This window comes from Pan troglodytes, chromosome 1 (genome assembly GCF_028858775.2).
Source record: "Pan troglodytes isolate AG18354 chromosome 1, NHGRI_mPanTro3-v2.0_pri, whole genome shotgun sequence".
Taxonomy (NCBI): Eukaryota; Metazoa; Chordata; class Mammalia; order Primates; family Hominidae; genus Pan; species Pan troglodytes.
In genome coordinates, this window is record NC_072398.2 from 62,686,996 (window position 1) to 62,702,537 (window position 15,542).

The 15,542-nt window shown below is 34.3% G+C and overlaps 1 protein-coding gene across 7 annotated transcripts in view; it reads right to left on the reverse strand.

The window, feature by feature from the left end:
• Positions 1-15,542, reverse strand: part of ODR4 (odr-4 GPCR localization factor homolog) — a 59,906-nt gene that overhangs the window by 24,867 nt on the left and 19,497 nt on the right. For all 7 annotated transcript variants that reach the window (XR_010151566.1, XR_010151568.1, XM_063794460.1 and 4 more), the window contains 3 exons: positions 12,721-12,849; positions 12,118-12,208; positions 5,222-5,407 (listed from right to left, as the gene is read on the reverse strand). Coding sequence is in view for 5 of the 7 variants with exons in the window: in XM_063794460.1 (XP_063650530.1) it covers positions 5,222-5,407; positions 12,118-12,208; positions 12,721-12,849 (406 nt within the window). In the remaining 2 variants the exon portion in view is untranslated. The remainder of the gene's footprint in view (positions 1-5,221; positions 5,408-12,117; positions 12,209-12,720; positions 12,850-15,542) is intronic.

Here is a 15,542-nt window from a genome sequence, read left to right on the forward strand (position 1 = left end):
TATATTGTTTTGAGGCTAAAATTAAAACTTTTATTTATTTGCAAAAGCAAACATCATTCAAAACTATGAAACTTTCAATACAAGTAGGATCATACACTGTATATTACAGAGCATCAATTTATAAAACTGGTGTGTGCTTTCAGTGACCTTTCAGTTGAAGTGAAACATAGAAGTAGTACAGGTTGAGTATTCCTCGTCCAAAATGCTTGGGATCGTAAGTGTTTCAGATTTCAGATTTTTTTAAATTCTGAAATACTTGCAGTACACCAGCTTAGCATTCCTAACCCAAGAATCCAAAATCTGAAATGCTCTAATGAACATTTCCTTTAAGCATCATATCGGTGCTCAAAAAGGTTCAAATTTTGGAGCATTTCAGATTTTAGATTTTCAGATTAGGGATACTCAACATTATAATAAAGAATAAAAAAAGGGAAATAATTTACTAACTCTTTTTTTTTTTTTTTTGAGACAGAGTTTCGCTCTTGTTGCCCAGGCTGGAGTGCAATGGCATGATCTTGGCTCACCACAACCTCCGCCTTCCGGGTTCAAGTGATTCTCCTGCCTCCACCTCCCGAGTAGCTGGGTTTACAGGCATGCCTCACCACGCCTGGCTAACTTTGTATTTTTAGTAGAGACGGGGTTTCTCCATGTTGGTCAGGCTGGTCTTGAACTCCCGACCTCAGGTGATCCACCCGCCTTGGCCTCCCAAAGTGCTGGGACTACAGGCGTGAGCCACCGTGCCCAGCCCACTAAAATTTTAATACAGGAATGCTAAAACTTTGTTACTGTATATTATAGATTACTGCTAATGCCTATAATAGAGACTTTTTTCTGATTAAATTATTAACCAAATCACTGGAGACCCTAAAATTCTGATCACTAATCTTGATGGAGTTCTTAGGTACTCTTAGGACCTTACTACATTCTCTGCATAACTAATCACGCATATACATTCTAACTTTCCTCTAGGCTTCTAAAGGAAAGGAATCAAGTTATTGATTCATATCTATTATATTGTCTTGAACAGAGCATAAGCTTAATAAACATCTGATAAAGAGACATACTAAATGCTGTAAACTAGATTAAAATTTCTGGGGCAACAACTAGTGCTACATATTTTCATATAAAAGACATAATTTCATGACTTAAATGTTCAAAACTCCTGAAAATGTTCTGAACTACTGAGCCATACAGCTATGAATATTATAGACTTTTTAAACCCTCAACATGTTCAGTATACTATACTACACAAATCTTTAAAACCTTGTCTGTACAGGCATAAGCTAATAATTTCTCAAGTATGAAATAAATGTGAAAACAAGAAGTGCTGTAGTTTCCTAAGAATCATTTATTCAGTATTTATGAATCAGTAGCAAATAATTAGGAACACCTACCATGTTTTAGGTACAGATAAATAAATACTCTACTTACTCTCAAAAATCTTATAGTCTAATGTGAAAGATCAACATTAAATATGCAATTAATGATTTAAGTAATTACAAGTATGTAAAGTATTATAGAAGAACAGCATAGAAGAGGGAACTACAAGAAAGTTTAGTGAAGGAGTTTACCTAGTCTGAACTAGTCTGAAGTTAGTAAAAACATAGTATCTACACAGACATTTTTTTAAAAAACTCTATTGGCTGGCCTTGGTGACTAACACCTGTAATCCCAGCACTTTGGGAGGCCGAGGCGGGCGGATCACAAGGTCAGGAGTTAGAGAACAGCCTGACCAACATGCTGAAACTCCATCTCTATTAACAATACAAAAATTAGCTGGGCTTGGTGGCACGCACCTGTAATCCCAGCTACTCAGGAGGCTGAGGCAGGAGAATAGCTTGAACCCGGGAGGCAGAGGTTGCAGTGAGCTGAGAATACAACATTGCAATCCAGCTTGGGAGACAGAGCGAGACTCCGTCTCAAAAAACAAACAAACAAAAATCTACTTAGCTCCTTGAAGACAGAATCAGCATTTTGTTGTTCTTTGGACTCTAATCCACAGGACAAAATAAAGAATTTATTCAGTCAACAAATATCTACTGAATACCTATGACATGCTAAGGCTAAGCTCTTAGTAAAGTGCTAGAAACACAACAGTAAGCAAGAGAGGCAAAGGCCCTTTTTGCTCTTTCAACAGATGTTTGCTGAAATGCACATGTAACGGTTTCATGAGAATTTGAATTTATTGGGTTTTAGTTTTGGTTTTGGGATGCTGTCATGCCAGGTTGCCATAGTTACCTCTTAGGAATACATTACAGTGGTTGAAGCTACTTAATTTTTTTTTTTTTTTTTTGAGACAGGGTCCTACTCTGTCACCCAGGCTGAACGGCAGTGGTGTAAACACGGCCCATTGAAACCTCTACAGCTAATTTTTGTATTTTTATTGTAGAGACAGGGTTTCACCATGTTGCCCAAGTTAATTTTTTTTAATGTCTTAGCAATGTAAAGAAAGAATATAAACCTGTTATTAACTGTTTGTTAAAATATTAACTTAAAAAGAACTGAATAAAACAGTCTTAAACTAGTCTATATACTTGTGTTTAACATACAACATGAAATTAAATGAGTTAAAAATACTTAAGACAGAAATATTTTTAAGAATTATTTTAAAAACCTAGATGAAATGACTCTCTCTTCCTATTCTTTTATATCTGACTTTTAAAGTAACTTGTGAATGGGGCAAGTTTTGCATACAGTGCTACCCTTAGTCATTCTTAGTTTAAGAATGTGAGATGCACAAGAATGTGACAAATAATTCGAAAAATTATATATAAACATGATATATTTTATATTTTTATAAGAAAACAATACATTTTTGTATATTGTTTATATTATATATTTTATAAACATATTCATATAAACATAAAAACATGTTCACATATATAAACATTTTTATGTTTACATACATACACAAATTGTTTATATTACATGTTTATGTATGTATATGTTTATATTATATATAAACATTATATATTGTTTATATGTTTATATAAATATAAATAATGAGATCCAAGATTCCAGCCAACAAATGAGAAATTATATTGACATAATCTAGATGAAATTAAACCAAGATAATGTAACATCATCCATTTACACTTGAAAATGTTTAAAGGGATGGAATGAAGAATGCCAGGCTAAAATACGTATCTATATCATGGAAAATAATCATACTATACTTCATTATTTAGCTCCTACACAAAGGCAGTAAAATAAAATTTTTAGAAAAGAAGCACAGACTCTAAAACCAAACTGCCTAAGTTTAAATTCCAGCTCCACCATTACGAGCAATGTAACTTTGAAAAGTTACCTGGCCTTTCTGAGCCTTAATTCTCTCATCTGGAAAATAGGATTAATAATGTTATTTACATCACAGGGTTGTTATAAGGAATGATAATTTAGTATTTGTAAGACTCTTAAAACTGTGCCTGGCAGATATATAAATAATGGCTATATTATTTTTAGAGCATTAGCTTCGTCAGGGTAACATATTTCAAGGAAGGCAAACCAGAGTATATTTAAGAAGTAATTTTTAAACTGTTTGAAAGCGATAGACCTTTTGTTCAGAAAAAAAATCATACAATTACTTTCAAGTGGTTTGTGGACCTTCTAAAAGTTCAGCTCTGACACCAAAGGTTTTGAACCCCACAGGTTAAAAATTCCTAATCTACCGGAAAGCAAACAAGGTGGTAAGAAAAAAATGTGGTCTGGAAACTGTAATAAAATGAACAGCTTAAGGTAGGTGAGAATATACGGCTTTGAAATGTTTAGAACATAATAGTTGCTCTCAAATTTAAAGCATGGTCTCAGTGAGGAAGTGGTACTCATGTTTTATTGCTGCATATTACTGAAAGAATAGGTTACAGGGAGGCAGATTGGTATTTAGAATAAAGAAGAATAGAATCTGAATCCCCATCTGCTAGGGATGTAGTTTTCAGTATTAAGAGGTTAAATTAGGTCAATTTGAATGATCCTACCAACATTATAAGATCTATTCAACAACAGAATGGCTCAAGAACTATTGCTAGGCCTTAACGACAGAGAAGTGAACAAAACAAACAAAAATCCCTGTCCTCATGATCCTAAGTTTCGTTGGCAGAGATAATGCAGTCACTAACCAAGGAAAATAAATTTTGGAAAGCAGTAAACATTTTTACCAGTCTACTTTCAAAAAGCAGATACTTTCCATCTGCTACAGTTATATCTTTAGAAATATTAGTTTTCATGGAACTATGCTAGAGTTGTATCTTTAAAAATATTAGTTTTCATGGGATTAGAAAGTAGTTCTTCTTTATTTTAACATCAGGCATTGGGCAATTTAGAATATTTTATTTTCCCCACTGAAACAAGCTTATTATTGCTCTACATCACGATCTGGTATTGCTGAAAAACTAAAGGGTGGTTTGCAACTAACTTGAGGCAGTTTACTATAGATCTGAAGTTCCCCAATCAAATACTTACTTGACTCACTATAATCTCAAGCACACTCTGAATCAAACACCCTATTCCTGAAGGGAGAATTAACTATGCAAAGAATAACTAAGAAATCAGAAAAGGAACTTACATATTTATTTATAGACATGTTTTCATACCCTGAACTCACTAGAAACAAAAAGAAAGCAAAAAAACCAAAACAGTCTTCCAAAGTATAAAGTCAAATGTGAAAGTGATGGCTAGGGAAAAAAAAATGTGTTACAAAACCTGGATAGTAAAGCAAATCTATGCTCTATAAAAGACATCTAATTTCTGGAACTGCCCATTTTGGCTTAGTATCCCAATTACATGAAAGGTATATGAAAAAAAACGGCAAATAATATGGAGAAAATGTTTAATAAATTAGTGTTTTAAAACCTTCTGTTCTGACATGATGCTTTACCAAGTGAGATAATGAGTTTTGAGAAAACTTTTATATTGAAAGAAATACCTTAAAGCTTTGTAATTTTACCTACTTAATCCTGAACTTGTTTTATTAAGATCTACTTGCTAAGCTTGAAAAATACCTTAGTATCTTAAATTTTGGTACAATTTCCCAGGAAATACTCACTGTATGTCTAGACATGTAGAAATTAAACATGTATTTTAAAATGTCTCAGTTAATATTTCGAAGTGTCAAACAGAACTAGCTTTAAAAAAAATCTAAAGACATGATATTTAAACTAGACATCTCATAGGTAAAATCTTAGCTGTAATCTAACCAGGTTCTTAAATAGCATCATATAATGACCTGTGTTTGTTTCCTCTGCAATTTCCAAATCTTCTATTTGAATTGTGTGATCCAACATCTCCATAAAATGGTCCCTGATTTCTTCAGCTGACTCATCGTCAAATTTATAATCACACAACATTACAGTGGATCCAGGAAGGGGAACAAAGACTCGATAAGGGAGGACGTGGAACTCTTTTTCAGAATCTAAAAGGAAAAGAAATATTATCAATATTTAGATAGGTTTGTCACTGGTATCAGTGATACATATTTTAGAAGTACATACAAAAACTAATAGAAATAAAGCTTAAAAGGTCAATATTTTTTCATTTTCTGGTTGATCTGGCACGAAAGTGCTCTTACCAAATTCTGCTTTACCTCAAAACCCCTGGTCTTTGCAAGGAACCTAAATGATACTCCTATGAAAAATAAACTTATCTCCAGGCGCGATGGCTCATGCCTGCAATCCCAGCACTTTGGGAGGCTGAGGTGGGCAGATCACTTGAGGTCAGGAGTTGGAGACCAACGTGGCCAACATGGTGAAACCCCGTTTCTACTAAAAATACAAAAATTAGTCAGGCATGGTGGCAGGTGCCTGTAATCCCAGCTACTCAGGAGGCTGAGACAGGAGAATTTCTTGAACCTGGAGGTGGAGGTTGCAGTGAGCCAAGATCGCACCACTGCACTCCAGCCTGGGCAACAGAGCAAGACTCCATCTCAAAATAAAAATAAAAATAAAATAAACTTATCATTGCCTTCAATGTAAAGATGTTGATTACACATTCTTATACGACCCACTGTCCTATGAAGAACACTCAAGAGACAATTTTGTCCTTGATGTCAGAAACTATTGTCCTTCTTGTCTGTTTTAACCTCATAGGCACTGTACATTTTATAGTTGGTTTTTCTCTTCTTCATCCAAGTTTGGAGCCAAATTACTGGCCGCCTTACATCTAGTGCACAGGATCTGATAGAATACATTTTTGTATTAATCTCCCCATGAATTTAATCTTACTAGATGTAGCCCCCTTCCTATATCAAGCATGTTTAGGACATCTAGTCATACATACAGTTTTGTGTACCTATCTCACTACCAACTCCATTTTGCTTTCTTTTTTTACCTTCCCTTTGACTCTTTATTACTAATATTTATTTTCACTTGTTTACTTATGCTTCTTTGTAAAAAGCCTTAAATCATTTTTAGAAAAAAATAAATCTAAATAAATAACAAATATCTCATTCTTCTGTGAATACTTACAAACTGGAATATATTATTTCCCCTAATTTCTAACATAGTCACTGTTGCATGTAAATATATAATTACTTTTTAGTTAAATGCTACGATCCTTATGAACTATCAGAAAGATAGAAATTTTGTGAAAAGAATGACCTCTTTCAGCAACAGATATGATTAAAAAGTTACTAATGTAAAGATCAAGTAGAAAACTAGGGCTTACTTTAATAGTAACCTAAACTTCGTTCTCAAGAAACTAGTGGTAACTTTACATAATTACAAACAGAAGATGACGAACAATGCCTTAAGTGTCACAGGAAATGCAATGGCTTAAACTACGTGTTCCTTCCAGATTCTGTGTATTATCTTGTCTGCACATGAGAACTGGGAGAGAAATTTTACTCTTTGACCAGACTGCCTCCTAGCTGTAGAAGAATATTACTGCAATTTGTACTGTAGCATGAAAATTGTCCACACATTGAAATTAGGACTATATTATTTTATTTTGGGCCACAGTTACTTGAAACAGATTAAGTAAAAACTCAAAAATGACTCTAATGTGCATGTGCAATTGGCATGCAAAATTTTAAAACCATTTCAAACTACATCAATTCTTGGTCTATCTGAAAAATAACAAGCTAAAAAAATCAAATGTTAAATAACTGGTTCCAATAAATTTAAATTACTCATTAAAAAGAAAAAGCACTACAACTTTCAAATTAAGAAGTTAAATTAGCAATTTAGTATTTAAGTAAGACTCGTTTTCTGTTGGTCTGAGGTTTAAATGGGAGGAGAAGTCTTTTGGAAAAGACACATCTCAAAAAGCACTCCAAAGCAGAATCCTTTAGGAATATCCTCATGTCATAGTATCTAGTTCAACATTATCTGAATAAAGTCAAAACAAATAAAAAAATTTTAAAATTAAGCCAATATAATAAGAATTGGGTTTCTATTGGTTAAATGTCCTAGCTGGTATCAGAGTAGTACTGAAACTTTTAAGTTATTTATGTATTTTTTATAGAATTTTTTTTAGAATAGGTGATAGCACAGCTGAAGCTTAAAGGATAAGAGGACATCTGCATAAAGGGATAGGATAAGTGCCATTCAGAGAGTGGAATCATGGGCACAGGCAAAGAGGATTACAAATGTTCTGGGAAGACAGTGGAGTGGTACAGAGGATACTGATGTGGGGATGGACAAAGGTAAGAGGTTTCATAACTGATGACCTCCATTTTCACAATGAGTAGGTCATCTATGAGAGTAAGTTGAGCAGGATCAAATGAAGACTTATAACAGTGAAGAAGGCTTAGGCTGTATCTTAAGAGGAATCAAAGAGGAAGATCACAACAAGTGCAAGGATTAATTGGAGTTTGTTTTTTTTTTTTAAACTGACATTGAAATACTAAGTTCTTTTATCTGGATAGCCAAAATTAAAAGCCTAGGTTTAGTTTAGAGATCAGATATATAAAGTAATTATGTCCTTAACAGACTTCCTCATGCATGCAAAAATACTCTAATTCAGGTTAATTTTATGGCATACATTCTATATTTTACTATATTACAGCATCTATAAGATCTTACCAGTATATAAGAAAAATAAGCTAAGTAAAATGAGGACAAAATCTAAAATCTAACAATTTGGTGTATAAATTCAACATCAGAATTTACATTTATTTATGCTTGAGGGGATGGATAACTCATTCTCCATGATGATTATTTTATATCACGATTGTAACAAAACATCTCATATACCTCATAAATATATATATATACCTACTATGTATCCACAAAAGTTAAAAATTAAAAAAATTTTTTTAAAGAATTTACATTTATTTATATTATCACACTTACAATGTATTCTTTTATCTTGATACCTAAGATCAACTAATATGTTGTTGGAATAATTATCCTGTTACTAAAGTGTTGAATATATATTTACATCTTATTTCTGTTTGAAATATACTAAATTTCCCAAAAATTGAAGTTAAGGCATTTTAAAGACAATTAACATAAGTTGTTCTCCATCACCTCCAACATGGTATCAATACCACCTGATGAGGGCTTGGCTTACACCAATTTTATTAGGGGCCTTACAAACATCATCTCATTTAATCTTGCAGCCTCAAAAAGTAGGTACCATAATTCCTATTTTATATATAAGAAAATGGGGCCATTGATAGTGGCTCGTGCCTATAATTCCCAGTGCTTTGGGAGGACTGCTTGGGGCCAGAAGTTTGAGACCACCTGGACAACATAACAAAGCCCCATCTCTACAAAAAGGTAAAAATTAAAAGATTACTCAGGCATACTGCTGTGCGCCTGGAGTCCCAGCTACCTGGGAGGCTGAGGGAGGAGGATCCCTTACAGCCAGGAGTTCAAAGCTGTATTTAGCTATGATCATACCTGTGCACAGCCACAGGACTACAGCCTGGCCAACATAGCAAAGACTCTTGTCTCTACAAAAAAGTTAAAAAAACAAAAATTAGCCAGGCATGGTGGCCCTTGCCTGTAGTCCCAGCTACTCAGGAGGCTGAGGCAGGAGGATCACTTAGGACCAAGAGTTCAAGGCTGCAGTGAGCTACAACTGCATTATTGCATTCCAGGCTGGGTGACAGAGAGAGACCCTCTCATTAAAAAAAAGAAGGAAGAAAGGAAGGAAGGAAGGAAGGAAGGAGAGAGAAAAGGAAAAGGAAAGGAGAGGAAGTAGAGAGGAAGAGGAGAGGAGAGAAGAGGAGAGAGAAGGAAAGAAACAAAGGAAGAAAGGAAGGGAAGGAGGGAGGGAAAAGAAGAGAGAAAGAAAGAAAGGAAAGAAAGAAAGAAAGAAAGAGAATAGGATGCCTATAAAGTTATTTGTCTGAGGTTACTCTGCTAGCAGCAGAATAGACACAGAACCAGAGAACTTGTCTTCGCAGAAAGAAAGGAAGAAGAAAGAAAAAGAGAGAGAGAAAAAAAGACAGAAAACAAGAAGAAATAGAAAACCTGAACAGACTGATAAAAAATCACGATTGAATCAGTAATGAAAAATCTCCAAAGAAAACTCCAAGACTGGATGGTTTTACCAATGAATTCTACTGAATCTTTAAAAAAGAAATAATACCAATTATTCTCAAACTATTACAAAAAAATGAAGCACAGAGAACTCTTAACTCATTCTATGAGATCAGCATAACTTTAATACCAAAAACAAACAAAGACACACAAAAAAGAAAACTACATGACAATATCCCTGATGAACATAGACACAAAAATCCTCAACAAAATACTAGCAAACCAAATGCAACAGTACATCAAAAAGATAATACATCGTAATCAAGTGGGGTTTACTCTAGAGATTCAAGGATGATCCAACATACAAAAATTAATAATGTGATACATCACACCAAAAGAATGTCAAAAACTATGTGATCATAGAAAGAGAGGGAGGAAGGGAGGGAAGGGAGGGAAGGGAGGGGAGGGAAGAGGAGGGAAGGGACAAGATGGGATGAAGAAGGAAGGAGAAAGAAAGAGAAAGAGAGGAAGGAAGGAAGGAGAGAGAGAGAGAAAGAAAGAAAGAGAGAAAGAAAGACAGACAGACAGAAAGACGGACGATGCCTATAAAGTCATTTGCCTGAGGTCACTCTGCTAGGAGCAGAATACACACAGAATCCGAGAACTTCAAAGTCTTTGCTCTTTCCACCAAACTACAGTCTATGCTCTTCACACAGGTCCCAAGGGCACCCAATTGCCAGTAAAAACTTTTTCACCTTTTAAAAATTTAGGATTAGGCTTTAACATTAACTTCTAAATGTATCAAGTTTAACATACAAACAATACAACTGCTGTTAGGGGCCATTAATTTTACTAATTGAACATCAGCAAAAATTTCAAAGTACTAACAATATGAAAGAATACCAGGATAGCCACATAATACCACTTTTATAAAGGATTTTTAAATAGAAGAGTATACTAATGTGTCTGCTAAGGTAAATCTTTAACAATAATGGTGGATACATCCCCATACCCTGCAAATCCTGAAACCTGCAATGCAGCTATAATATACACTGTTGCTCAGAAACTGAAGCAATGATTTACACCACAGGAGTTACCACAAACTCAAAGTCAAATTGCAAAAACAAAGCCACACTGAGATGGGGCTGCTAGACTGATGGACTATGTGAACAGGTCCCACATACTGCCCTCCCAAAACTCTCAATCCAATTGTTGCGTGTAAGATTCAAATTCATGTTCCAGCAAAATTATAAATTATTAGTAAATGGAACTTTAGGGTTGTGAATTACGAGAAGGATAAATGTTAAATCTGCCAATCATAGAATCCAGCATACTAGGAATATAAAAAAAAAAGATTACAATTAGTCCATCAAACTTAACATACTAGCTATCAGTAGTACTAAAAGAAGTTGGTTATATAGAGGAGCTATGCTTTTTTTCCTATGAACATAAAAATATTCCCTTCAAAAGCTAATGTGGGCTGGGCCTGGTGGCTCATGCCTATAATCCCAGCACTTTGGGAGGCCGAGGTGGGTGGATCACCTGAGGTCAGGAGTTCGAGCCCAGCCTGGCCAACATGGTGAAACCCTGTCTCTACTAAAAATACAAAAATTAGCCAGGCGTGGTGGTGGGCACCTGTAATCTCAGCTACTTGGGAGGCTGAGGCAGGAGAATTGCTGGAACCCGAAGCTAATATGAATGTTTCAATTATGTACATATCTAAATGTGAATTGCAAATCCACTAACATCAGAATAATAAGAATGGGGAGATGATGATGTAGCTTTAAAAAGTGTACTCAATATTTTAACTTGCTTTCGATTAAAAAAATTTTTTAATACAGATTACTGCGATGGTATAAATTGTTATGTTTCCCAAAAGTTGCAATCGTTATTAATGGGTAAGATACTATAACTTAGCCTTTTTTAAACCTAATGAAGTCTGTTAGAGTAATAGCTGAGAAGCATATAAACTAGTGTAGTTTATATAAATAGTACCTACTAAAGGAGCTATTATATAGTATTTAACACTAATAATATTTTGATTATGGCTAAATTATTTAAAATACTCATAGATATCAACAAAAAATATTAACTTTAAAATGTCAACAAAGTTTACTCATTCTGGCAGGAGAAGTTCACTTGGAATTAATTTTTTAAAAAATCCTCCCTGAAATTCTTAATTGTTGACAAATTTGCTAAATTTGATAAAGTGTTCTAAAACATTTTTCTAGAGCCAAGCATGGTGGCTCACACCTGTAATCCCAGCACTTCAGGAAGCCAAGGACAGTGGATCACTTGAGTTCAGGAGTTTGAGACTAGCCTGGGCAACATGGCAAAACCCTGTCTCTAGAAAAACAATACCAAAAATTAGCAAGGCATCATGGCATGTGCCTGCAGGCCCACCTACTAGGGAGGCTGAGGTAGGAGGACTGCTTGAGCCCAAGAGGCTGAGGCTGCAGGTGAGCCATGACTGTGCCACTGCACCCCAGCCTGGGCAACACAGCGAGACTCTGTCTAAAAAAAAAAAAAAAAATCTGGGTAGCAACTGAAAAATTTTCATCCAATAATAAAAGATGATATACTGCTTGAAAATATGGATAGGTAGCTATAAAAGATGACGTATCTGCTATATCTTGATATCTTATTACTATATCAGTTGAAGATACGCAAAAAAGTACTTATTTTATACTCATAACTTTTTTTTCTGGAATTTCATTCAAAAGCAGATCCTCAAATAGTATTTCACAACGATCAGCAACTGTGTTCAATATATCCCTCTTTACTGCCTACAGGGAAAAACACACAAAAACACAGTAAGAAATAAAATACTTTAGATTTACAATATTTAACTAACAAAAAAACATAATTTGCTTTCCAGTACAATCATGCCCACTAAATAACTGATACATCATTCAATGTTTTATTTCCACTTATTTAGCACACTTATTAACAAATTTATAGTTTAATGATAAATTTATCTAAATAGTTAAAAACAGATAAATGAATAAAATTTCACATCTAAAAAAATAATTGCAGTGTTCCAAATTAGATACTAATATGTATAACAGTGGAACACTTACTAAACTTGTATAGTCATCATTTTTAAAAAGGCACAAAATAGATACTCTACATATGAAAATCTTGACACCAATTATATGGTACATTTGGACTGCACAATAGGCCATTATCAGTTAAAATAAAATTAATAATTACAAAATATAAGATTAAAAAACGGTAAAATTTTAGGTTTTCGTTAATAGTTAACATGGTTCCATATGCTAGTTATTCCTTTTTGTACCTGCACAGCATCTTTAACTTTGGGTTTACTGCTGTGGATATAAGCTCTGCATTTCACAGCACCCTTAAGGTTTACAGAACCGCTACATATCTGGACTGTGGCTGTGGATCTGTGGTCTGAATTCAGGAGCTGAAAGACAAAATCTGTTTAAGTTCTAATAACCAACAATGATTAACTACAGGAAATATTTAAACATTATATTAGCGATTTTATGAAGAGAGAAGAAAGATTTGACTGAGCCAAGCATTTGAAATTATTCTCCGCAAATTATTTAAAGGCCTTCATATTTGTTTTTATAAGTTATATATTATTTTCCAGGCATTTTTAAGGTATACTGAAATTAAACACAACTACATCTAAATTTTTCTAACATAACCATCTAAAATGGTTCAATATTCACTCGATATGCTCCTAAAAATATATTATTTGCAAATTATTCACATCAGTACTGTGATGATTAAAAGATATACAAAGAAGATATGATGTAGTAGATGTAAGTTGTGCAATGCAAAATAAGTTCACAATAACAAATACAAAGTGGGATGTGATAACTATGGTAAAAGTACAAGCAATGCACAGACACATATATTTACACACTTTCAACCAAAAACTTTCATAGACTAGTCCCATCCTCTTTAGTCTAAGGAATGCCAGTGCTCTTGTTCGGTTTTCAGGTGTTTCACATATATTTTCAACCCCATCATCTTTATAAGTGCCAAAAACAAGGACAGTATCGAAACAGTTAAAGTACTACAGGTTGAGCATCCCTAATCTGAAAATCCTGAATGCTCCAAGATCCAAAACTTATTGAGCACCAATGTGATGCTCAAAGGAAAAGGTAATTAGAGCATATAAGATTTTAGATTTTTGGATTAGAGATGCTCAACTGGTATGTATTCTGCAAATATTACAAAATCTAAAAAAAATCCCAAACCCAAAACACTTCTGGTCCTAAGCATTTCAAATAAGGCACACTCAACCTGTAATAGAGGCCTATAATAACAATGGAAACAAAAAATAATGATTTAAAAAAATAACCAAAAAATGGAAATGGTAAGGAAGTAATTTATGTTCTAAGAACACTTGGAATATAAGTCATTCAACAACCAAATCAATTCTGAAGAACAAAAGTCAAATCATACAACTTGTGAAAAGTGCTTTGTGCCTATGTGCTTATGCAATCAGGAATAAATGCGGAAAAATAATGAAGAGTAGAATACTTACATGCATAGCTACTGAAAGAGCATTATTTGATGTCTAGTGTAATTCAAGCAATGTCTAAGGCAATGTAAATCTTCTAGGTGTTGTTAAACAATTTAAACTTTAAGATGGTCAAGGACTTGTTGACAAAAAATTGGCCACAGACCACACAGCTCCAAAGGTCCTGGGTCCATTCAAAAATGGCTATCATCAAACCAAGCAGCAGTGTGACGATGCTGATACAATGTCTGGAATAAGCTCCCATATGACACATGTAGAGTTCATTGATACATCAATAAGGTGGGGTTGGAGGAGGAGTAACAGGCTTCCCCTACCTACTCCATAAATTTTTATTGTAGACAAAACTACTCTAAAAAGAATGCCCTATTTTACATATTTAACATATAATTTATATATTTTTAACATATAACACATTTATATATTAGTATATGTAAATACATGTGTATGTGTGTATATACATCTATCTATCTATCTATCTATCTATCTATCTATCTATCTACAATTACGGCATTGTTATCCAAAATAGACTAGACTATTAAAGACTATACACACACATATTAAAGAAAAGAGGTATTTTTTCGTTGGTTGGTTAGTTTTATTTTGTTTTGTTTGAGGCAGGGTCTTGTTCTGTCATCCAGCCTAGAGCACAGTGATGCTATCAGAGCTCACTGCAGCCTGAAGCTCCTAGGCTCAATCGATCCTCCCACCTTCGCCTCCCAAGTAGCTGGGACTACAGGCGCACACCATCACCCCCAGCTAATTTTTGTATTTTTTTGTAGAGACAGGGTTTCACTTGTTGCTCAGACTCATCTTGAACTCCTAGGCTCAAGCGATCACCCTGCCTAGGCCTCCCAAAGTGCTGGGATTACAGGCATGAGCTACCATGCTCAGCCAGGAAAAGTTTTAAAGAATGTAAGGTCTGACTCATTCCTTTTAGGTGGAAATGTAAACCAGTTGGGGTCTACAAATGTAAACTCCTCTTGGTTATTTGGACTTAGGAATAACCTGGCTGACAAACAGCCTATAGGTGAGGGAACTTCTGTGATGCTGACATGGCATTTGAAAAAGAGAAGATCCCCATTTCTATGGGAACCAAATGAAATCTTACACAAGTAGTGGCATTTGGGCTAGATCTTAATGTACAGATAGGATTTTGACAGTTTGGGTGACAGAGAAAAGAGCAAAGACATGATACATAGTTCAGGAAATACAGAGTTTTAAAGGTATGGCAAGCATACATCTAGAAAATAAGAGGTAGAAAATAAGAACAAAAAGGTATGCTGAGGCTATGAAGAACCCTGAGTTGGATTTCTCTAACTAGTCAGTACAGAACACTTAAGAAATTTTGAGCAAGGAGAGTACCATAATCAGTGTCCGGCTGTTGTACAAACTCAATAAATACTTCTTGAAAAAAATTAATAACTGAACATAAACTATGATTCAGAAATGATCATCTGAGTGTATAAACAGGATAGAGTAGATAAATGGAAAGTATTTCAAGAGATATACTAACAAAAGTAGAAGGGATTTAGAGAAACAATCACTTTGGACAAGAATGTATAGATGAAGAGAGACCAGTTAAGGGTTATTGTGCTAGTTTA